This window comes from Baudoinia panamericana (assembly GCF_000338955.1).
Source record: "Baudoinia panamericana UAMH 10762 unplaced genomic scaffold BAUCOscaffold_1, whole genome shotgun sequence".
Classification (NCBI taxonomy): Eukaryota; Fungi; Ascomycota; class Dothideomycetes; order Mycosphaerellales; family Teratosphaeriaceae; genus Baudoinia; species Baudoinia panamericana.
Genome location: NW_006911257.1, coordinates 1,163,763 through 1,186,343, shown reverse-complemented (window position 1 = coordinate 1,186,343; position 22,581 = coordinate 1,163,763). Strand labels below are relative to the sequence as shown.

The following is a 22,581-nucleotide window of genomic DNA, read 5'->3' as shown; positions in this document are numbered from 1 at the left end:
AGCTGCGAACCGGTGGATTAGTACTGCGGTGGGTGACCACGTGGGAATACCCGCTGCTGTATGTTTTGCTTTTGTGTAGGGCAGATCGCTTAGATCTCGAGAAGTGAAGTGATGTTGCGGATAACAATATCTAGCTGGATCTGATGCCCGCTATTGGTAGGTCTTATCAAACGCCGATGTAGCCGCAGTAACCGCCTTTGCAGGCGAATATCAATATTTTGCAACACCTCCATCTCCAAACATCAGTGTCGCTAATATTCACTGCTTACCGTCCAAGGATCTCGGAGAGAGGGGGCCTCAAAGATGAAACCAAAAGCTCTGCTCCTCGGCAGCATTGACCACGCAAGAGACAGCTGGAATGGCCTTTCAGACATTGCCGACCTCGTTGAACCACAAGCGAAGAATCGCGCAGAATTTCTCGAAGAATGTACATCCGGCAAGTTCGATGGCGTCGTCGCCGCCTATCGAACGTTCGCTACCGATGTCACTGGGCTGTGGGACGAGGAGCTCATCAATGCGCTCCCGAAAAGTCTCACTTTCTGTTCTCACCTGGGCGCGGGATACGACCAAATCGATGTGCATGCGTGCTCAGCGCGGGATCCGCCCATTCGTATCAGTAACGTCCCGACTCTGGTAGACGATGCGACTGCGGATACTGCAGTATTTCTGATTCTCGGAGCGCTTCGAGGCTTCAACACCTCGATGTTAGCGCTCAGGGAGGGCAAGTGGCGAGGTCAGCCCGCGCCTCCTCTCGGTCATGATCCTGAAGGAAAGACTCTCGGGATCCTGGGGATGGGTGGTATTGGGAGGAACATGAAGAAGAAGTGCGATGCCTTCGGTATGAAGGCAATCTACCACAACCGAAAGAAGCTCGATGACGATCTCGCCGGGGGCGCAGAGTACGTCTCGTTTGACGACCTTCTTGCGCGGTCGGATGTTCTGAGCTTGAACCTTCCGCTGAATGTAAGCTCAACGCGAAGACTTGGACTGCAAGCTCTGATTGACGTCGCCAGAAACACACCCGCCACATCATCTCCACAGCTGAATTTGCGAAGATGAAGAAAGGTGCGCAGAATGATGTGTAGTACCATATGAATCGTTTGGGATACAGCTGACCCTGCTACCCGCGAGTTACTAGGGGTTATCATTGTCAACACGGCTCGCGGCGCCGTTATGGATGAAGACGCGCTTGTCAAAGCCCTCGAAAGTGGTCAGGTGCTTAGTGTCGGTCTGGACGTTTACGAGGCGGAGCCGAAAGTCCATCCTGGCCTTGTGGACAACCCTCATGTCATGCTGTTACCACACATGGGCACCTGGACGGTAGAAACCCAAACAGCGATGGAACGATTCTGCGTTGAGAATATTCGCTCGGCTTTAGAAACGGGTAAGCTGAAGAGCCCGGTGCCAGAACAAGCTGATCTATGATTGCTCTTGGCGAGCTGCTGCCGGAAGGCGCCGACCGCACTTTGATGCCTTGCCGGTCCTTGTTATGTAGAAGTGTCTGACCCTAGCCTGTCCTCATGAATGCTGATATCAGCAGCGAACTTGGGTATCTCTGCAAACCCACAAAATGCGCCGTGCGTCAAAACAAGCTCCGCTTGAACGATCACATACTGCTGAAATTAGTTGTTCGTCCATCACTGCTTTTGCAGAAGCCACCCTCGCAGCGCCATACTGCAGATGCGCTGGACTACTTGAGAAGTACCGCTCTGATTCTCAGCTTCAATAAATTGTTGCGCAACAATGAGCTTGTTGACGTCCTCATTCGAGTCGTTCGTTGACGCTAGGAGATGCCGTTGAGGATGGAAGTCAGGCGTTCTACCGCCGATATAGCGCCCGATCGCCACGGAGTAGAGCACGTCGCGGTTCTCCTTCTGGCGAAGGATGCCGCGCATTACGCCCAACGAATGGTCAATCTGCTGCGTTGCACCTTGGTCAGGTCGGTCGTCGCGCGCTGCGGTGAAGAGTGCGAGATTGTACCAGAACGTCTCAGCTTCGTACGATTCCCGGCCTTGTTCTGCGCTAGGCTGTGGAGGCATTCTCGTCATATCCAGGAAGGTGCCGGTGAGCAGGTGCTCAAGTGTATCAACGCGGGTCGCGAGATCCGGGATACCTGGATTCGCTGAGCGCGGCATTGATGCCAGGCGCCAGACTAGGCATGCTTCCAGAGACCGTAGCTGGTTAGCGACATGAGAGCTTTCAACTGAGGACTTGAATTGCTCGGCACATGCTAAGACGAAGTCCGCAAGTTCTGGATTTGCTTGTAAATGCGCGAAGCCATGCGCGGCGTACCAGGTCGTCTCGAATAGTCGGTCAAGGCCCGGCGCATAGTGGAAGGTGTAGAAGTCGCTGAGTTCTTGCTGCGAGGCTAGTGATGCTAAGCGTGCTGGGTGGGTTTCGTAACGTGGCGGCACGTCATTGAGCGCGAATAGGTCGTCGATACGGAGCGAGAAGACTACGAGACATTAATCATGCATCAGATACGTGGCGGTGACACGGTTTGGCTTACCTCTTCTCACCGGGCCTGGAATGGAGTGAGGGGCGCTCTGCGCCATGGCATGCGTTCGTTGAAGCCCTGATATTGGATCGACTGACGGCGCGTGATCGTAGGTCCCGTCACTGTCACCAGTCGCAGAGTATGTATGAGCTGGCGGGTACGGATTGGGTGGTAACGGTAACGTGGCACTTGATGCTGCGGTGGCGGTGGTGGAGGCGGGAGCGGGCTGAATGGGCGCGGGGCTCGTCTGCTGCTTGAAGATGGGATCGTAGCCCAGACAGTCCCGTTTGCTTTTGGTGCAGTTGCGACAGGTTGGCTGACTTTCGTCACACTGCCGACGAGCAATTGTCAGTTTATACTTTCGCTTATTCGGACGCGATCGCGGCGCCAGGCTCCTTGCAGCTCCGCTCCGTTTCTGCCATACCAGCAACACACGTCTACTACTGACCTTTATTCTTCGTTTCCGACAAGTCAAGCATCCAGTCTTCGTCCTTCTCTTGATGTCCTTCTTGCCTCGCACGCCGGTTGCATGTCGCCCATCGACTGGTGCTTGCGGAGGGATTGGGTAGCGCATCATGCCGGGCGCACCATTGCTCGGCGTTGTCGGAGCGTGCTGCATTGCGCCGTTCCCATAACCATTGTGATACTGGTTGAGATCATATCGCGGCGATGGGTATTGCACCGATGCGCCGTTCATTGCATGCAGTGCTGCAGGATAATGGGTTTGCTGCTGCTGTTGCTGCTGCTGCTGCTGCATAGCCGTTTGTATCGCGACGGATGCAGGCAGAAGCGAGCTTGGCTGGCTGCGGGCCTTACCATTAACTTTTGGATGTTGCGCGCTAGATGTATATGGATAATGCTCCTGAAGAGGCTGCGGTCACGACAGCACCACTTGCGTGCACACCTCAGTTTGGGTACACTACGCGGAGAACCACAGAGCCACCGGCCTCTGCGCCCTCCCCACTAGCATGCGCTCGCTCTCCACCCTGAACGCCCCCCGGCCATGGGGCTGTCACCACGCTAGTGCCATGAGTTCCCATGTAGCGAATGAGAAGAGCCGGCTTAACATTACCTTAAGCGAGGTAGGCGAACGCAATTTGATTAATCAACGGCAGACGAATGGAGGCGGCCACCATCCCCGGAACGGTAGTCTGCCGCACAAGGCTCGTCGGCTGGCCCGCTACCTCAGTTTCCGACTTTGGGCACCACAACCCATCCCAGCCGCCACCACGGATCGTAAGAAGGTAACGATAGCGTCTAGCATCTGGAGTTGAGACGTAGCTTCTCAATTTACGCCAAAAAAAACTGCGCAGAACCGGTGGTATCTTCGGACTGACTCCACGTCGCCCATATAGTTCGCCAAACAGCGATCAGGTCGGCCCGGCTACACACGTCGCCCATTGATCATCTCCGGCATGCTCGAGTCATGCGGAAACCCCGCTGTCCAATTCACATCGCTGTTGTTCAGTGATTCCATCATTTGATTCCAATCCGCATCACTCATACCCATCACGTCGTTAAGCGCACCAGGTGTCATGCCCGATGCGCCGTTAACCATCCCAGTGGCCGCAGGAGTCAAGCCAGTACTGCCTGAGCCCCATTCTTGCGGAAATACAAACCCAGGCTGTTGCGACTCTGCTGTCACGGCTGCGAAGTTGTGCATATCATAGTCCGCAGTAAAACCAAGGTTAGCGTGTTCGAAGATCCCATGAAGCTTGCTGTGCTGCGACTTCTTGCTGTTTGAGTCTTGCTGCTGTTGCTGGTTCTGTGGCGAGTACCCCGTATTTGACGTCCGTGAGGAAGAGTTCTGCTGACCCACACCTGACGACTCCGGAGTACGCTGGTCAGTGTTACTACCGTCAGGGCTGGTATCCATCTCGCCATTGTTGTTGGATTGCGGACTGCGATATGTAGAGCCTTGCATCGAGCCCGGCGTTCGTTGCCGGTTTGGTAGCTCGAAAGATGTCGCACTTCCTATGTAGTCCGGCATTTCTGTCGTCGCATAGCCAAAAGCGGTAGTGTCCGTCGTCACCGGCGGAACCATGTGCGTGTTCGACTGGGGATCGTTATACATGCTAAGGCCTTGATCTCCGTAGGTATGCTTCATGTAAGTTGGCACAGTTGGCATTATATGCGCCGTCGGACAGCCTTCGAAGCGATCTGGCAGGCTGGGCTGCCGGAGCACAGCCGCGCGGAGACTGCGTGAATCTTCCAAGCCAGCGCTCTCAAGGTCAACGTCCAGCTGCACAAGGAAGGACTCTGTAAGCGGATTCTTACGCTTGATAGCGTGCATTGCGGACAGCAGAAATTGCAGTGAAGCTTTGACTTGCGTATCTTTCGGCCTCGACTTCAGATACTGTACGAAAACACGAGCCGAGACATACAAGCAGAAGGAGATGAATGGGTTCATCTATGTTGCCCGCGTCAGTACGTATGCTTCTTGAGGTGTGTTCTACACTTACCGACGATAGGTCCAGATGGCTAATCTGCCGCATGATACTCGCAATCTCAGCAGCGGCTGTGATGCACCTGACTTTGCTCTCTGCGGAGATTTTGGCGGGCATACGATTCTTGTCGGCCTTAAAGATCGCGGCTTGGTGCAAGCAGATGGTCGAAGTATGTATGTTCATATTCAAGAAGACGATGTTAGGATCGTTGAGGCCCCCTGGCAGCCGAAGCGTGTCAGGCAGAGCCAGCGCAGTGTTGAGGAGTATATTATCCATTGTACGGTGTCGCTTCCAAAACCCACCGTTGAGATCCTCGTCATTGTCGTCGGGATCAGGCCGATGTAGATGCGTGAGATTGCGCCCGAAAAGACATGACATTAAGATCACACCAGCAAATCCGGACAGTCTAGGTGCACCGTTCGGCTCAAGCGCTTCTTCTAGCGTCATGGTCCTCCCTGGCTTGCTTAGATCATACTGACTCTCCTCGGAAGGCAGGTTGGTCATGATGTCCTTCTCATCTATTGTCATTGGCCATCCAGTGCCGATGCTCGAGTAGCGGTCTACGCAGAATGTCATCCAAAATGTCCGCCTTCTCTCTTCCCGCTCTGTCCAGTCTTTGGGTGGCGGTAGACATTGCTTCACGTCCAGACCGACCCCGTCTAAGCGGTGCAAACCCATCATCTGCGCCGACCGGCAAGCTCTACCAGCTGACATCCAAGCGCGTGGGAAGAACATGAGCTTGAACTCATAGGTTGCCAACAGCGCCCAGGTCTGAGTATGTGCGACAGTGATCATGCTTTCACCGTGCCCTTTCATCTCATCCTGCTGAATGTACTTCCGAGCACGGTGGTAAAAGTGCTCTTGTAGCGCTTCGTATTTGTCAGTCACTGAGGCTGCATTACACCACATCGCATAACGCAAGCATATAGGCGGCCGCATATGGGGCGCGAGGTTCATCGCCGCGTAGTATCTTGGTCGATGGATCATGGCCACAGAAGGATGTATCTTCTCGAAGTAAATCTGATTGAGCTCGTTGATAACGTCCTGAGTCGGTAAAGGCTCGTCCAGACCCAAGCCTATCATTTCCCACGGAAAAGGCTCCTCTGAAGGTAGGGCAGAGTCATTGTTGCTGGCTGCATGGAGAGCCGCGTGCGGATACTGTGCTTGCGACGGTCCGTCATGTTGGTTGGCAGCCCGCTCCGTATGTGGCATGAAGTCGCGGTTGCCAGAGCCAATGACGATATCTTCTGACTCCGGTGCCATATTGGTCTGTTGCATTGAATGTAGCGAAGCGCCGTTCGTGCCATTTTGTTTGGCCGATTTAGGATCGTCGTCCTTCGTCTTCAACATAGTCTCCACTTGCGCCAGACGAGCCTCAAGCGCCTTGACATACCCTCGCTTGGGCCCGCTCTTGCGCCTCACCTCATCGTACGAGCAGTCATGCGCGAGCCGGGTGCAGGTCCCGCACGATGGCTTGCCGCCGTCGCATTTCAACTTCCTTTTGCGACACAGCACACAAGCGATCCTCTTCGGCTTTGGGACCTGCGAGTTGTCGTCTTGCGAGCCTCTCCGTCCCTCCGCGCTTTCTTGCTCTGGCGGTAGCTGTTGCGAGAGATCGTTGAAGTAGCTATCGTCGGGTGACAGATCGTCCTGGGCGGCCATGTTGCGTGACACTATAAGGTGTGATCGTCCCGACAGAGTCTTGTCCTTGTGTACGAACCGCTCCAAGGGTCGTTCCTACTTTCGCCCGTTGAAGTTACATGGGAGTACCAAAGGAAGCCAAGACCTCACCTTGTCGTCGAGAGGCAACCATCACCACATCACCTACGAAGCGTGCCGAGTCGCCGAGATCACTAGGAATCCTGCCGTCGAACGCGTGCGGCCCAACCAAAGGATTGAGATTCGGCGACGAATGAGAGCCGTCCCCGCTGGGACTGACTCAGCACCACGTGACAAAGCTATGGATTGGTAACCTGCATTGTTCTCATACTACGCAGCGACACAATGTAGGAATACATTCGTGATGGTGCAAGCTGTGACTGTAGCCTCTACCAACGCCCCACATACCCATATGCCAAATCAACAAGGCTGATCGGTGCGCTCATGGTAGCGTCAGCCTGGATACAGCGCGAGTAGCATGCGTTACGAAACAGCAAAAGCAGTAACAATTTCACCATCGCCTCAAAACTCCGGCGCCGATGATGCGGACACTTCGTCTTAGGAATGGGTCCGCTTCTTTCCAGCTCGATGTCACGCCGACATGATACAGACCGCTTAGCGGTCCATCAATGCGTCCAGACTGCGTGAAGAAAGCGATGATCGCTGGCCGCCACCACCCAGCGACTTTCTCAGAGTTGCAGCCGCGTCTGAGGTTGCCTCGTTCACTATGCGAACATTCAGCACAGCAATACCAAAAGGTGCGCTATGAGCGAGGAGTCTTGCCACTGCTCGGCTGATCCTGCACGTTGTCGAGATACTTAGGGGCCCATTTCTTGGCCCATTGGCGAAGGACGATGGAAGCTAGCGAACTGTCAGTGATGACTCGAGGTAGACCGAAATGGTGATGGTTACCCTTCAGAAACTTCTTACTCGCATACTTGCGGAAGAAAGCATCGTGCTGCACTGGTGAATGCAGGTAGTCGACCATTAGCTTGAAAACCGGCTGGATCTCCTGCTCAGTGTAGCCAGCATATTTGCTGAGCGTCGCGTCCCATTCACCACGGCCGAGCGCCATGCGGGCAAGGTACATAGCCGCAGCCGCCAGCAGACTCGGTCGGTACTTCAAGAAGCGGTGATCCAGACATCCAATCTCAAGAAGGTACTTGCCCAGCGTACGCGTCTGGATGTCGTAGCTGTCCGCTTTCGAAATTCGCCGCAGGAAGTTCATTGGGTTAGGGTAGGACAGGTCGTAATCGAGCGCGGCGAGGACGAAGCGTTCGGCGGACAATATCTCAGTTTCTGAGAAGCCATCATCGGCGACGTGCACGAAGTTCTGGACGTGCGGTGACAGGACTTCCTCGTACTTGCTCGCAATGAACATGGCCGTGACGCCGACGAGCTGTAAGCGATCCAGCTGCACGACCTTACTGGACAGGAAGCGGTCGATAATGTTGACGGTGAGGAAGAGTGTTTCCGGTAGAAGGCGAAACCGAGTATGCACCTCCAACAGCCAGTCGACAAGGATACCGCGCATCTTCCATTCGAGGTCAGTTTGGCTGTCCATGTACGACGGATTGGGCATGGTTGTTATCTCGAGCTCGCGCATGTAGTCGAATATCTCATGCACGTACTCGGCAACCATGAGCGGGTCGTCAACATCTTCGGCGTCAAGATCTTTTGCGTCCTTGATGACCTCTTCGAGTGACGGATAGTCGTCGTCTTCGTCGGGCTTCAGGCAGGCTTTGGTGGTGGTACTGTTTACAGTTGTCGTCTTCTTCTTAATCTCGACTGAAGACTTTACGCCATTGGTTGCTGGCGGCGCGTTTTCTTCGTCCTCATCATCAACGACCATCGGCGGCTTCGATGAGGACGTGTTGCGTTTCTTCGCGACTTGTCCGGCGAAGCCACTGCCACTTGCAGGTCGTTTGAGATCGGATGATCCACTGTTGGTTGTCTTCTGGCCAAGCACCGTACGCGTCGAGTTGGTACGCGCCGGCTGCTTGGTGACGCCGGCCGGCTTCGCGGATCTGGACAGGGTAGGCTTCTCCAGTGCACCTTTCTTCCCCTCCACATTCTCCGTGGCGTCCTTTTTCGTAACATTGCTCACGTCTGCAAGAGCTGTCCTCTTGCGGCCGGCGATGGTGCCGTTTAGTGGTGCGGTTGTCGAGCGTTTCGTGGCGAGCGCCTTCTTAGGTGGGTCACCCGCAGACGTCTCGAGTGCTGCGGCCTTCGCACGCGTCAACCTCTGAGTTCCCGTCTCCGCATTCTCATCCGTCACCACTCGTCTGGCCGTTCTTGCCTGGATTGCATGTCAGCACGAATACCATACCGTGCCACGAAAGCCGACAGGACGAATGGTCCGCAGCGGCAGCGGCAGAGGCTGAGGACATACCGGAGGCATGGTGGACGAGCTATGATGCTGTGTAAGGTGATGCTTGAGTTTGACGGGACCAGTATCTGAAGGCTCGAGGTTAGCATTGGCATGGAACATTCGTCGCAGCTTGATCAGACGCGTCTGCCTACCGAAGAATCACTCTCAACACGGCAATGTGCTAGCTAAGCTCCTCCTCCCCAATGACGGCCGTGATGGTGTGCAATGCGTGTCGAGGGCTGAATATCACCATTAACATACACGCTGGCAATGTGTGGAGATGCCGGGGTGATATGTTGAGATTAGGCACCTTTTCAGCTGCCCAGTGTGCCACCGAGCTGCACGATGACTAGGCAGACTGAAATCTAAGTGCTGCTGGGTGAGGTAGAGGGTGTATCGCGAGCGGACGTAAGGGTTGTTGACTGTGGAGCGGGTAGGCGTGGTAGCGTTTCTTGATGTTGCTCGGTCCAAGCTCGCCTTGAGCACGCCGCTTGAGCCCGAACGCGCTTGCGCCTGCTTGTTGTGCGGTCAGTGCTCGGCGTCAAGCTCGTGACGTCGATCGGTGATCGGGCTGGGTGCCTCTACAGATGAACACTTGAGTGCGGCACTGTGGAGGAGTTGTACGCTTCACGAACAAAAGGCAGAGCTGGAGTTGTAGCATTAGCCATGTGTCAAGGCAAGAGGCCTGAACGAGCAATGGAACTTCCGGTTGCTCAGCAACCCATCGCGAACCTGCTGCCACTTCCCGTGATCGACGGTAAGGCGGGTGTAACCGCTGAACTGCCGTCGGCCGTTCGTTTCTCCGATGCATTGAAACTCCTTCTCCGACAGGTGTAGGTGCGGTCGAGATGAGAGTGTAGCAGCTCCACGACCAAATACCATCGGCTCATTGCCAGTCTATCTGGCTGCCTGGCTCTCTGCCTCGTTGCTGAAGCGGCACTTACAGAGCACAATGCTACAACCACGGCTACAACATGTGTGCAAGCAATGCCGCGCCTTACTTACCTCCTTCCGCAGCCGCAGTTATGCTACTACTGTCGTCGAGGAGCCGGTGCGCGCCTCGACTACCACCGCAGACGCCATGGTCTTCTCGCCCGCTGCCGCACCAATGCGTAAAGACTCCGGCTTCCAGCTGAAGACATACAAGCCACGCACGCCTGGTGTCCGCCATCTCAAACGGCCCATAAACGACCATCTCTGGAAAGGCGGGCCTCACCGCCCTCTCACTTTCGCCAAAGTGGGTCATGGGAAAGGCGGACGCAACAATAGCGGTCGTGTTGTGATGCGGCACCGCGGAGGTGGCCACCGAAGACGCATCCGCACAGTTGATTACGTCCGCTCTACACCTGGCAAACACATCGTCGAACGCATCGAATACGACCCTAACCGGAGCGCTCACCTTGCATTACTGGAGAGTGTGAAGACGAAGGAAAAGTCGTATATTGTTGCCGCCGAAGGCATGCGTGCTGGCGACGTCGTGGAGTCCTTCCTCTCCGGCGTGCCGAAGGACCTCTTGGCCAGCATGGGCGGCGTAATGGACCCTGGTATGCTAGCCGCCAAGACAGCGTTCCGCGGCAACTGCCTTCCTATGCACATGGTACCGCTGGGTACGCAAGTCTACAATGTCGGGTCCACTGGTGGGAAGGGTGCAGTCTTCTGTCGCAGTGCTGGCACATATGCGACAGTGATTGCAAAGGAGGAGGTGGGGCCGGAGCACAAGAAGAAGGTGAAGGACGTCACGGTGCGGCTGCAGAGTGGTGAAGTCAGGAAGGTGGACAAGAATGCGTGTGCGACTGTCGGAGTGGCGAGCAATCCGCATTGGCAGTTTAGGCAGCTTGGCAAGGCCGGTCGGAGTAGGTGGCTGAACATCCGCCCGACTGTCAGAGGCGTGGCGATGAACGCTGTGGATCATCCGCACGGAGGCGGCCGTGGTAAGAGCAAGGGTAATGTGCATCCTGTGTCCATCTGGGGCACTCCAGTGAGTCTCCTCTATGCATTGGTGAACGTTTGTGCGATTCGCTAACCAACTCGCTTCAGGCCAAATCAGGCTACAAGACGCGCAAGAAGCGCAACCCGAACAAATATGTTGTACAAGAGCGCCCAAGGAACCATGGCAAGCGGAAGAGAGACAACTAAAACCCTTGTTCTGGTTCTCTTGTGACAATCCTTCACTGTACAATATCAAGCCGCTGCGAGATCAATGCTGCCGCGCGCTGACACCTTGCGCCCACAAGCACTCCTGCACGGTAGCCCGCCAGTCAGGCAGACATCATAAATCCTTCGTCCTATCCTCACTCTCCGCGATCCACTTGTCAAGTTTGGCCTTGTCCCGGATCCTCAAGCCGACCTTGAACGGCTTCGGGTCCAAAGTCAAGCTGGTCGGATACTGGTTACACTTCAGGGCGTCCATGATTGCCTCATCGCTCTTCTCCTTCGGCGGTAAGATCTCAAATGCTGTGATCAGCCTTAAAAAGGCGGTATACAGCTCCCGGTTCGCCAAATGAGAGCCAATGCACATTCTGCTCCCGGCGCCGTAACCATAATGAGGCGTACCTCTTGACGCCGCAGCATCGTCGATCGAGTCATCCTGGATGTAGCGGTCTGGGTTGAAGTCGTACGGGGACTTGAAGTGCGAGTCGTCATAATGTGCAGCATATGCGTTCATGTAGAAAGAGGTGCCAGCTGGGATTACCGCATCACCCCATTTGATGTCCTTGATACTGGTCCGAGGCAAGCAAATGGGGATGACGCTCCAGAAGCGAAGCGTCTCCTTGACGAGAGCTGTGATGTACGGCACCTTCTCCTCGTGCAGGCACCGCTCCCAGGCGTCGTCGTTCGGGTACACGCTGTTAATCTCCTCTAGAGCACGCCTCTGAATGTCTTGGCCGTTGCGACTGGACAGATACGCGATGCACATGATCAGGTTGCCAGGGACAGTGTCCAGTCCAGCGGACACCATGGTCAGACCGATCGACATCACTTCGCCTGCATCCAAAGTCAATATGCGCCGATGCAGTACCCGCTATCACAGGACTTACCATCACTTAACTTCGCCTCTGGATCCTTCAACACATTCCCACTAATGCATGGTAGATCGGTTCCATCAGCGATACGCTGCTTCAGCATGTTCAAAAGCTTGTGCATGTACGCAGCTCTCCGCTTCCGGTACTCCTGCGGCTTGGCGGAACCACCAGGGATCAGCCTCAGTAACGGCACGTAGTCTGCCCAGTTGTTGCTCGTCGACCGAAAATTGGAGACCATGCGTTCCACATGCGTAATCTCCTTGAGCATTTCGTCCTCGACATTGCCTTCGATCTTGATGCCATAGTTCAGGGTCAGAGACGTCGAAAGAGCGTAACGAGTGAAATACGCATTCGGATCAAGATCAACCTCGCCATGCTTGGAATCCAGCATCATCTCCTTGATGGATTTGGTCGACTCATAGTCAATGATCGGCATGTAGCTCTGCACTGCTGGCCGGTTCAGTGCAGTAGCCGCAGCCTTGCGTCGGGCTTTGCAGCTTTCATCCCAAGGACTGGTACCAATAGTGAAGCCCTCGGAGGAGCTTACGACGGTGTGGAAGGTATGCAACATTGGCCGTGAGATAAGGGCGGATTGGTTGGTGATCCACAGCGTCCGGACGCTGTCGAAAGAATTCGCAAAGATGATCCTGCGATTACCGAGCCGGACTTGGAAGACTGGACCGTACTTCTTGCTCCATTCCTGCGCGACTTTGGCGTGATGCTGGCCGAGCTGGTATAGGTTGCCTAACAATGGGACGCCAGGAATCTCTGGCAGACCTTTGATTTTTGGGACGTCTGTCTGGTCAACGATCTTAACTAGGGTATACACAATAGCAAGGATGAAGAAGGGCAAGACTGTTGGAGAAGTGAGGAGCGACAAGACCGACTGTTGCTCAGCGGAGGCCGCCATCTTGTGACAAAAAGCTTAGCAGCTTCTCTTAATGTACGGGTGGTGTGTCGCTTGCTCTTGAACTACGCGAAGGACACGCTGCCGGGCATCAGGCCGAGGGAAAGCCACAAGAGGTCCGAGAAGAGCGGAAAGACGAATCTGCAGAAGACAACTACATGGATCAAGCGATTAGGAAGCACGAGATTACGCATCGCTGAATCTTGCTTTACTGCGTATGGAGCGTCTGCTGAAGCAAAACGAATGTACCTATGCGGGGTGCGGAGTGCGGGGAACGGCTAGAGATGGGAAAGGAGGAGGCGCTGGGCCAATGGAGTAGGCGCTCTCCACGGAAAGCGCAGCAACATCTGGAGGCGCATATTCCGCTGTACGTGGAGCAGGCGGAAACGGACTAGGCCTCCAACTCTGAGAATCTCCTGTGAAGACAGCATGATCTACGCTGGCGGAATTGCTTCGATTGACAGGGATCCAGACGCGGAACGCCTCCGCCATGCTCGCAACCACAGAACGCGAGATTCTTGTGCCCTGCTCAAAGAAACATACAACTACGGAATCTGTTGGATGAAGGTCCGCCGGAGACAGATCAGAGGACGGCGCTCTCCTGATAGCCTCGGTGCCTGTTCGCTTAGCTATCACAACTTGAGCGCAGGCTCGATCCGACCTGTACAGCTCCCAAAACCAACGATGGCACCGTTTTCTCCAATACATCTCCCAGTCAAGGTGATAATATCCCCGTCCTGCAGGAAACTCCGCTGTTCGCCACCTTCAAGCTGGACTGCCACCTTCCCGTTCTCGGTCTGCTCCAGCAAGCAGCCTTTCCCTGATGCTGATTCGCCACTGATTGTTCCAGACCCTAGCAGATCACCCACATTGAATGGGCAGCCGCCAATTGTATGATGAGTGAGCATTTGCGGAAATGAGAACAGGAGGTTTTTTGCTGATGTTGTCGATATGACGGTACTCTTGTCGGAAGCTGTGGTCAGTGAGACGGAGAGATCAATGGCGTAGTGCGCCTTGCGGTCCTTCTCGTCCAAGTACGGGAGAACCTCGGCATCATTCTTCAAGCCGTGTGTTGCAAATGGCTCTAGTGCATCCATGAGGACAACCCATGGAGAGATGGTCGTGCAGAAACTCTTCGATGTGAACGGTCCGAGAGGAACGTACTCCTAGCGTGGCCATCAGCGGGTTCGTGGATAACGTGTTATGACCAGTGGTTTACGCACCCATGCTTGGATGTCTCTAGCTGACCAATCGTTCAGCAAGACCAGACCGAAGAGATAGTCGGCCGCCTTCCCGATTGCGACAGGTTCACCTAGCTTTGACGGCTTACACACGAAGCACCCTAGCTCGAGTTCAATGTCCAATTTATGGCAAGGACTGAGAACGGGCTGCTTTGGCTCGGCGGTCGGATCGAGCAAGATCTGTCCATTCGGTCTTCTGACTGGGGTTCCTGACACAACAACACTGCTCGCTCGGCCATGGTAACCCACTGGTAGATGCTTGTAGTTAGGCTGAAGCGCATTTTGTGGTCCACGGAAAAGCACACCGACATTGTATGCATGGTGTAGTCCTGCGTAGAAGTCGGTGTAATCACCAATCTGCATCGGAAGATGCATCCGGCATTCCTCTAGCGGGATTAATGCGCTTTGTTGAAGGGCGTGATTGTTCTGGAAGACATCCGGAAACGGTCCGTCCTCAAGCAGGATGCTTTGGATGTACTCGCGACACACTCGGTGCATGGGTCGTCCTAGAGCTGCAAATGCATTCAGCGTTGGTTGGGAGAAGACTGACTGATGCGGCTGTATCGTTGAGAGCCTTGCGAAGCCATTGCCTTGTGCAAAAGCATGCAGATCGAGCGCGAGTGAACCGATGGCTGTTGCGACACGCGGTAATGGATCGACAGCAGTGGAAATGATGCCGAAAGGTATGTTAGCGATCGAGAAGTCTGAGCTCGACTCGATGTTTAGCCAACTCCTCAGCGGCGCCATGATAGACTTGCAGCCTTCTTCTCATCACTCTGTCTTCGAACTATCACCAACTCACTAAGCTCCATCTAAGAGCGGATTATTTCCGGTCTTGAAGCTTCAAGCTTGTGGCGATGCACATCAGTCGCGCGAACGCATGCTGCGGAGAAGGTGGGGTGCATTTCTAGCTTCATGTGACCGTCTGCAGCTGCTTGTGTCAGAATCTAATAGAAAGGTTTGATGATGATCGGACGCTAACGTTGCGGAATTGCTTGCGTTTGTCTCTCGCGTGGAATCCGCACATGGTCCGTTGAGTGCACGTAAGAGCACCCAGGGGATGTTGCTGTTCAATACCTGCGCATACCCTGTTCTTTCCGCAACGCACTATCAACATGCCAGTCACCCAGTTTGAGCTGCCCGACAAGTACCAGTATCAGAACGGCCTTGGCTCGTACCATGAAACCGAAGCGGTAGAAGGCGCGCTTCCAGTGGCTGCGAACAATCCACAGAAGGCGCCGTATGGGTTGTACAACGAAAAGCTATCTGGTACCGCATTCACTGCTCCCAGGTGTGAGAACCAGCAGTCATGGTTGTATCGGGTATTGCCAGCCTCAGCTCACTCTCCGTTTGAGCCCCGCGAGACGGATAGCTTCAACACCAACCCAGGTGACCATGGCAGAGACCGCTGGCATCAAATCCCGAACCAGTTACGTTGGGATCCATTCGATTTGGACGAGACGGTCGACTGGGTGCATGGTCTGAAGCTCGTAGCGGGTGCCGGAGATCCTACCATGAAATGTGGTCTCGGCATCTTTATCTATGCAGCTGGCAAAGACATGGATGCTCATCAGGCATTCTATAGCGCGGACGGCGACTTCCTGATCGTTCCTCAGCACGGAGCGCTCGATGTGCAGACCGAGCTCGGGAAGCTGCTCGTGCGGCCAAACGAGATATGCATCATTCCGAGAGGCATACGATATCGGATTACCCTGCCAGAGGGTCCGGTCAGAGGGTTCATCCTAGAGCTCTATCAAGGCCACTTCCACCTTCCTGAATTAGGTCCCATTGGCTCCAATGGACTTGCCAACGCACGCGACTTCCAAGCGCCTATAGCTGCCTTTGACGAAGACACGGAGAACGAATACACTCTACTTGCTAAATTCGGCGGGCACCTCTTTGCAGCAAAGCAGAAGCATACTCCGTTCGATGTCGTAGCGTGGCATGGCAACTACTATCCGTACAAGTATGATCTTGGTCGCTTCAATACAATAGGGTCCATTTCGTACGATCACCCGGATCCTTCAATCTTCACTGTCCTGACTGCGCAATCGAACCATCCGGGCACCGCGGTCGCGGATTTCGTGATTTTCCCGCCGAGGTGGCTGGTAGCTGAAGACACATTCCGCCCACCGTGGTATCACCGCAATACCATGAGCGAGTTCATGGGACTTATCCAGGGTCAGTATGACGCGAAGACCGGCGGAGGCTTCCAGCCTGCCGGTGCCTCTCTGCACAATGTAATGAGCGCACACGGTCCGGATGCTTCCACGCACGAAAAAGCGAGCAACGCCGAACTGAAGCCTATGAAGGTCGGTGAGGGTAGTATGGCCTTCATGTTTGAAAGCTGTCTCATGGTTGGCGTGACCGAATGGGGGCTCAAGAAGTGTGCCAAAGTGCAGGCAGACTACAACGCAGAGTCTTGGGAGTCACTCAAGCCGCACTTCCGAAGACCGACGCCCGCTAAGTTGGTCAACGGCACTTCAAATGGCGTACCTGGCTCCATTGGGGACCAGGGTCAAGTACCACACTGGACGTCATAGTCTTTCCATAGTGCAGGTAATGTAACAGATGCATCTTGTAATGCCAACCACTCAGAAGGGTTGAGGTCCCAGATGGCCCGCAGGTTGTCAACTTCATCCATTGTTCGGGCACGTTGGTCTCCTTGTCCTGCGTCATAAGCATTGTTACATCCCTTAGAATTAGCAGGAAGCTAAGTCTGTAGCACGACGGACTTCATTACGGTAGATACGTCAGCTAGAGTGAAATACTCAGATAGTTTGAAACGATGTCTAGCTGAGAGGACTACTTGAGAATGTCATATGTGATCGCCTTGTAGTGGGCACGTAACCCCACCTAGTAACGCAGACATGCGCGTATGAGAACCAGCATGGGACTGTTGTCACTGTCAAGAGATACGGTATGGACCGACAGAAGGCTGCAATGATGGTATCACATACATAGGGACAGGGAACGAAACGTTGCTACGTAAGCGGCTTCTCGGCTTCCGGCATCATGTGTCTTCCTATCTTTAAACGCGTTGTTGCTTCTTCCATTCCCACCTTCCCAAGCATGGTTACGCGACATTCATCGACCATGCGAGACACGCACCTTCCAGCAGCATGTTGCTTGAACTGGCGATGGCCAACCCGTCCAGTCTGGCGACTGCCTCTGGACAGTTCCTCCGGGTTCCTTAGCTACACTCACGCTCGAGACATACGCCCACCCCGTGCTGTATGAGGCCGTATATGAGCAGAACATGAGCCAGGTCAGCTATGCTAAACTTCCTTGTCCTGCCTTGTATCCTCGGCCAGGGCAGCTGCTCGCATGGATGTGGCGCCTTCCTGCCAGTCCCTTAGACACAGATTGCGCGTCTTTCATCCTCCCTTTCCACTTGTTTACCACGTACGAGCGATCTGTTCATTCATTCATTCACGGGAAAAGCCGTTCATCTTTCGCTGCATCACCTATCCTGGAGTCAGTAGGTGGCGAGTGCGGGCACTTGCGACCTTAATATCAGCCATCATAAACCTCACGTGCAGACCGAGACTGTCCGTAACAACCTTTTCCTGCCCTCAACCGCGGCGATCATTACGACGCTCTGAAACACACTCTGCAATACGTGCTGAAATGCGCCTCGCCACGGTACTTTATCTCGCCGGAGCCTACTTCCCGAGCACAATTCTCGCACAGTCTACCACGGCTCCCGCGGTCACCGCCAACCCGCAAGGCGCTCAGTACATCGCTACGCTTCCGAACAATGCCACGTGGCCTATGGGCAGCATGGTTGTGAGCACAGCTCCATCAGGCATGGGCGTCAGCGTGCAGATCAGTATCAGCAACCTGCCACCTTCTGGTGGGCCGTTTCGTAAGTGAACAGGACTCAGCTAGCGGACACGGCACGATATGCTAACAAGACGCGGTGTACTCGATCAACATGTTTCCCGTCAACGCGAGCGGCAATTGTTCGATAACGGGCGGCCCCCTCGATCCCTACAATGTCACAGAAGCGGCGCTTTGCGATCCAAACAACCCAGCCACTTGTCAAGTCGGTGACATGTCGGGTAAGCACGGCCCGATCAATGGCACAAATTACGCGGCGAGGTATGTACCTTATTCCAAGTCATGACGCCCTTTCAGAACACATACTGACCGTACTAGCTACAATGACGCATACCTGTCTACTCAGCCAAACACGACTACATTCATGGGCAACTGTAGCCTCGTCGTATACTTTGCGAACAAGACTCGCCTGAGCTGCGCCAACTTCACGGTACCCGGGCGATCCTCTTCAAGTTTCGCCTCACCCATTATCCTGCATGCTACAAGCGTTGGAGGTTCGAGCGCTGGAAACATGCAGCCACTGGCACCAGGCGCCGGTATAGGAGCCTCCACCGTAGCAGATGTACAGATAGCTACGGTGTAGAACACCCAGACTGTCCTTGCAGCCCAAGCAGCTACCGCTTTGTCCTCAGCTACGGTCTCGGCCTTGGGAGCAACCTCATCTGCGTACAACACTCCGACAACCTCTGGTGCGCAAGCCCCGACTGCTAACACCGCAGCTGCTGTCTCGACTTCCGTACAAACCACAACGGTCTCGCAAATCCAGGCTGTCCCTGCTGCTCAACCAGCAAGCACGAGTCCCAACTCTGGAGTGTTGGCCGGTACACAGTCTGCAGCTTCGTCCAGTGTCCCTGCTCAATTACCGAACTTCAACATTGCAGTTGCTGTAAGCTCCGTACAGACGACGACGACGACGATAATTGTGCAGACACAAATCATGTCCTCGGCTCAAGCAGTGAGCACGGGTCCCACTGCGGGTGTCTCGATCAACAACACACAGGCAGCAGCTTTGTCCACTCTACCAAGTCAACTACAGACTACCAATGCAGCTACTGTAACTTCTGTACAGACGATAACGGTCCTGCAGAACCAGATTGTCCCTGCCCTTCAACAGCAGAGCGCCAACGTTACTGCCAGTGTTGTGACGATCGTGCAAACTGCAGCTTTGTACAGTACCCAGACCCTTCTAGTCGCCCAGACGCCAACCATCGCACAAGTTCAAACACCGAGTGCCGCGTTAAACACAACTGCTCCCTCGTCCGCCAGCACTCTGCCAGCAAGCATAACAACTGCTACGGCTGGAGCCGCTGTATCATTCACAGCGCAAGAGAACGCAACCTGCGGAGGCGCGACAGCCACGGTCACAGTCACGGTCACCCAGCAAACGAGCAGCAACCCGTCCATACCCACAGCCGGGGTCTTGAGAATCATCTATGGCGCCGTCACCTCCCTGCTAGCTCCGTCGCCATCAACGCAGATGCCACCGACCGCTACCGTGGTTCAGAGCAACATCAGTCCCTTGCTTGCTACGGTGACGTTCACGCTGCCGCCAGTGACTACTACTGTACTGAACAGCGCTACGCCCATGGTCGCCACGGTGACCCTTGCGCAGCCGACCACGATTACTATGGTGCAGAGCAATGCAACCCCTCTGCTTGCAACGGTGACAGTCGCACAGCCGCCAACAACCGTCAACCAGGCTCCACCCGCACAGACGATAACGGCAGTGGTCTCAGCTATCGTCGCGACGACTGTAGTTCAGCCAACACCGGCATCACTCCTTTCAGTATCTGTACTATCTGCCGCGGTCCTACAGGTCAATGCGCCTGCAGCCATCACTCAACTTCTGCCCGCACAGACAGTGACGGCTGTACTCTCTAACATCCTCCCTCCGGTCACGGCTCAGTCAGCGGCGCCGCTTCTGCAAGTATCTGTACTATCTGCCTTCGGAGCGCAGGTCAATCGCCCTGCCGTTCTCGCAACCCAAACGCAAACTATCGTCAAGCAAATTTTGCCGGCGAAGACAGCCACAGCAGTGGTCTATGCCGTCGTGGGATTGACCCAGGCCGGAACGACAAAATCCGCCGTGACAACGATAAAGTTTACCGCAAAGGCCACAACTTTCACGACCACCGTGGCTCCGAAACCCTTGCCAATAACCACAGTAAAGATGACTACTGTCAGCATAACTTCAACACATAAGTGAGAGTTCCGGAAACGCCGCCGGTATCTCCGTCTGTCGTTCGAGTGCCGTCATGGCTCGTCATTTATGTGGCCTTGACTTGAGCATCGCATTCGACGAGCGACTCGAAGGCGGGAGGAAGCGCAGCCGAAGCGCGCAAAGCGGACGGCATCATGGCTTGTGACTCTATCTTGAGCTACAACGGGCGAACCTACACTGATTCGATCCTTCAACGCAAGTAGCCTAGGCACTCCTGAACTTTTTTGGTGTTAGGTCGATTGCGTCTTTGTCTGATAGACCTGAATGCAATAGTGCACGCGTGTTTAGAAATGGCTCTTGACGCGCCGCAATTGTGTTTCGTCATAGCCGCCACTATGCATGTAGAAATCGGGGCTGGCCTGGCACATTAAGAGCGTTTGAGACCGAAGATACGATTTCCAACGCTCTCAACACAGCGTCCCGTCTATCCTCGGCACAGGTAAGAGCACTGCTCGTTCGGCGAGGCTGTCGAGAAGGGTGGTTGGCAGCGCCGCTCAGTCTACGATTCATCCGTTACCGCTGCTCCGCTTTCGAACAGCGCTTGGTTGGGATGATCGCACATACCCTTCTTCGTGTGGGGTTGCCTGCCGACTGCGTGCTCCACTACTTTGGTTGCTCGAGCTATTGCGCCTGAACAGTTCCTCTGCTTGTTCAACGACTCGTCGCTTTGACGGCTTGTCCGAAGCGGCTGACGCCGACGACGTCCGCCCTTGCCTACTCCTGCTACTCAATCGAGAGACGGGAGGGCTGAGCGCAGCTAGTGTCTGCGACTCGCTTGTGGCATCTATTGACTCAACTTCAGGAACCGTCGACAGCCGCTCTGGTGTCCGCATTATGGATCCTCGCTGTGCAGGAGATTGTATGCGTGCTCCACGGTTTGTCGGACTTACCGCAATGGTGCGGTCAACGGGTCCGCGAGTGTGACTCACGGTTTGCTGTTTTGAGGTCGGTGGTAGCTCACGACTTGGTGTACGCGCAACGCCGTTCTTGCCGCGCCTGACAATACCGGCGAGCGCTTGTACAATGAGCGAAGCATCCGTAAACTCTTCGTCGTCCAGACCCTCGGTCGAATCATACACCTGCTTGATGGTCCGTCGTGCTAACCGAACTGCGCCGTCATACTCTTTCTCGCATTCCCACAGAAAAGCGCAATGCTCGAGTGAAACTGAAAGCCGCAGCGCGTGTGTCGGTGCGAGGAGGCTGGTCGCCAAGTGCTGGACGGTATCGAAATTACTCCGTGCCGTCGGTACAAAGTCGCGCGGAGAGTGTAGAGGAATCTCCGCCGCTTGCGACGCCGATAGATCGATTGAAGTAAGGCCTGGGGGACGTCTTGGCGTGCGGCGCGCTCCTGGAGGTGTGGGAGGTGGAGGCCCTAGTGGCGGTGGTGTTCGGGCTGGTCCAGCCCACAAATTGGTAATGTACGACGCATCCGATGCTGTCGACGGTACAGGATCGCGGAGGGCTATATTGTCAGTCCTTTGTCTTTTGCCGTTGCTTCGGCTCCCGTTTTGCGACCCGCCTGGTGATCGTTTGCCATGTCCACTGTCACCCTTTGGTGTGCGGACGTTCGATGGGGAGTTAGCCACTCGGGGTGTTCCAGGACTGACTGCGCTGACTGAAGGACGGTTGTGGAAAAGGCAGAGAACATGGTAAAGTGAGGCTCGTAGCTTCGCGGCCATGACACGACACAATGGCCCGTTTTCGCCGTTCCGACAATAAGGAAGAATGCAAACTTCCGTTATAGACAGTCCTTCTCGCGCGAGCCAAATTATTTGATGATAGAGCTGTAGGGACTTCGTGTCTCGTGTGGTATCGAGCTTGCGGAGGCGACCGGCTCGATAGAGCTTGCGCGATAGCATTATCGACAGGCCAAGTACCTGATAGAGGTGACCAGACAGGAGCGGATTGTCCGGAGCAGTCTGTTTGGCGATTCTGCCCAAGATCTTCTCCTCAACCTGGGAGACTGCCATGGAGGACGACAGCGCAGACGGCGGCGGAACCCTGAACGAGCAGTCCACTGTGCCTTCTATGTTTTGCCCATAAGTACTAATGTACCGACAGATCAGATGGACTTCGAGCTGCTCTTGACGTTGCTGGATGTTTTTGCCACCTCCGTTTTACGCGTTGTCGTGCAATTAATATAGATGAGATAGTGATCATAGCAAGCCGAAACCGATGCCACTATTGACGAACTTACAGATACCGGCTTGAAGACGGTCAGGTCTGTCACAGCGCACGTGTCGCCTACAATCGCGCTTCTGTCACAACAAGAGGCTGGGCGAATGCCTGTTCTCCGGAGGTTGCGCTGCTGGACACTGTTGGCGCGTGGAGAGCCTTGTTGCGGCCAATAACGCTTTGCCAATTCCGTGGCA

At 54.8% G+C, this 22,581-nt stretch overlaps 11 protein-coding genes across 11 annotated transcripts; 5 read left to right on the top strand and 6 right to left on the bottom strand.

Moving 5' to 3' along the window:
* The first annotated feature begins 4 nt into the window (after positions 1–4).
* On the top strand, positions 5–1,678 carry BAUCODRAFT_29293 (uncharacterized protein). Its single transcript, XM_007673905.1, has 3 exons — positions 5–963; positions 1,014–1,065; positions 1,139–1,678. Exons 1-3 carry the CDS (start codon positions 304–306, stop codon positions 1,423–1,425), a joined length of 999 nt encoding a protein of 332 aa, XP_007672095.1. The 5' UTR covers positions 5–303; the 3' UTR covers positions 1,426–1,678.
* BAUCODRAFT_118634 (uncharacterized protein) lies at positions 1,638–3,116 on the bottom strand (the record flags this gene model as incomplete). Its single annotated transcript, XM_007673904.1, has 3 exons — positions 1,638–2,455; positions 2,627–2,828; positions 2,946–3,116. The coding sequence occupies 3 exons, from the start codon at positions 3,114–3,116 to the stop codon at positions 1,638–1,640; spliced, it is 1,191 nt and encodes a 396-aa protein (XP_007672094.1).
* Positions 3,106–3,585, top strand: BAUCODRAFT_29290 (uncharacterized protein). Its single transcript, XM_007673903.1, has one exon. It carries the CDS (start codon positions 3,198–3,200, stop codon positions 3,462–3,464), a length of 267 nt encoding a protein of 88 aa, XP_007672093.1. The 5' UTR covers positions 3,106–3,197; the 3' UTR covers positions 3,465–3,585.
* A 296-nt stretch (positions 3,586–3,881) lies between these two features.
* BAUCODRAFT_144502 (uncharacterized protein) lies at positions 3,882–6,606 on the bottom strand (the record flags this gene model as incomplete). The annotated part of the gene is made up of 2 exons (XM_007673902.1): positions 3,882–4,907; positions 4,960–6,606. The coding sequence occupies 2 exons, from the start codon at positions 6,604–6,606 to the stop codon at positions 3,882–3,884; spliced, it is 2,673 nt and encodes an 890-aa protein (XP_007672092.1).
* A 760-nt stretch (positions 6,607–7,366) lies between these two features.
* Positions 7,367–9,004, bottom strand: BAUCODRAFT_118631 (uncharacterized protein; the record flags this gene model as incomplete). The annotated part of the gene is made up of 3 exons (XM_007673901.1): positions 7,367–7,464; positions 7,516–8,902; positions 8,996–9,004. The coding sequence occupies 3 exons, from the start codon at positions 9,002–9,004 to the stop codon at positions 7,367–7,369; spliced, it is 1,494 nt and encodes a 497-aa protein (XP_007672091.1).
* A 922-nt stretch (positions 9,005–9,926) lies between these two features.
* BAUCODRAFT_118629 (uncharacterized protein) lies at positions 9,927–11,110 on the top strand (the record flags this gene model as incomplete). Its single annotated transcript, XM_007673900.1, has 2 exons — positions 9,927–10,952; positions 11,012–11,110. The coding sequence occupies 2 exons, from the start codon at positions 9,927–9,929 to the stop codon at positions 11,108–11,110; spliced, it is 1,125 nt and encodes a 374-aa protein (XP_007672090.1).
* Positions 11,111–11,120: 10 nt separating this feature from the next.
* BAUCODRAFT_188720 (uncharacterized protein) lies at positions 11,121–13,221 on the bottom strand. Its single transcript, XM_007673899.1, has 2 exons — positions 12,013–13,221; positions 11,121–11,959 (listed from the first exon to the last, which is right to left on the bottom strand). Exons 1-2 carry the CDS (start codon positions 12,905–12,907, stop codon positions 11,244–11,246), a joined length of 1,611 nt encoding a protein of 536 aa, XP_007672089.1. The 5' UTR covers positions 12,908–13,221; the 3' UTR covers positions 11,121–11,243.
* On the bottom strand, positions 13,222–15,076 carry BAUCODRAFT_188719 (uncharacterized protein). Its single transcript, XM_007673898.1, has 2 exons — positions 14,128–15,076; positions 13,222–14,070 (listed from the first exon to the last, which is right to left on the bottom strand). The coding sequence occupies exons 1-2, from the start codon at positions 14,890–14,892 to the stop codon at positions 13,537–13,539; spliced, it is 1,299 nt and encodes a 432-aa protein (XP_007672088.1). The 5' UTR covers positions 14,893–15,076; the 3' UTR covers positions 13,222–13,536.
* Positions 15,077–17,109, top strand: BAUCODRAFT_188715 (uncharacterized protein). The gene has a single exon (XM_007673897.1). The coding sequence runs from the start codon at positions 15,261–15,263 to the stop codon at positions 16,686–16,688; it is 1,428 nt and encodes a 475-aa protein (XP_007672087.1). The 5' UTR covers positions 15,077–15,260; the 3' UTR covers positions 16,689–17,109.
* A 666-nt stretch (positions 17,110–17,775) lies between these two features.
* Positions 17,776–18,571, top strand: BAUCODRAFT_61624 (uncharacterized protein; the record flags this gene model as incomplete). The annotated part of the gene is made up of 3 exons (XM_007673896.1): positions 17,776–18,013; positions 18,063–18,249; positions 18,307–18,571. The coding sequence occupies 3 exons, from the start codon at positions 17,776–17,778 to the stop codon at positions 18,569–18,571; spliced, it is 690 nt and encodes a 229-aa protein (XP_007672086.1).
* Positions 18,572–20,368: 1,797 nt separating this feature from the next.
* BAUCODRAFT_188244 (uncharacterized protein) lies at positions 20,369–22,567 on the bottom strand. The gene is made up of 2 exons (XM_007673895.1): positions 20,774–22,567; positions 20,369–20,708 (listed from the first exon to the last, which is right to left on the bottom strand). Exons 1-2 carry the CDS (start codon positions 22,177–22,179, stop codon positions 20,543–20,545), a joined length of 1,572 nt encoding a protein of 523 aa, XP_007672085.1. The 5' UTR covers positions 22,180–22,567; the 3' UTR covers positions 20,369–20,542.
* Between the last annotated feature and the right edge of the window lie 14 nt (positions 22,568–22,581).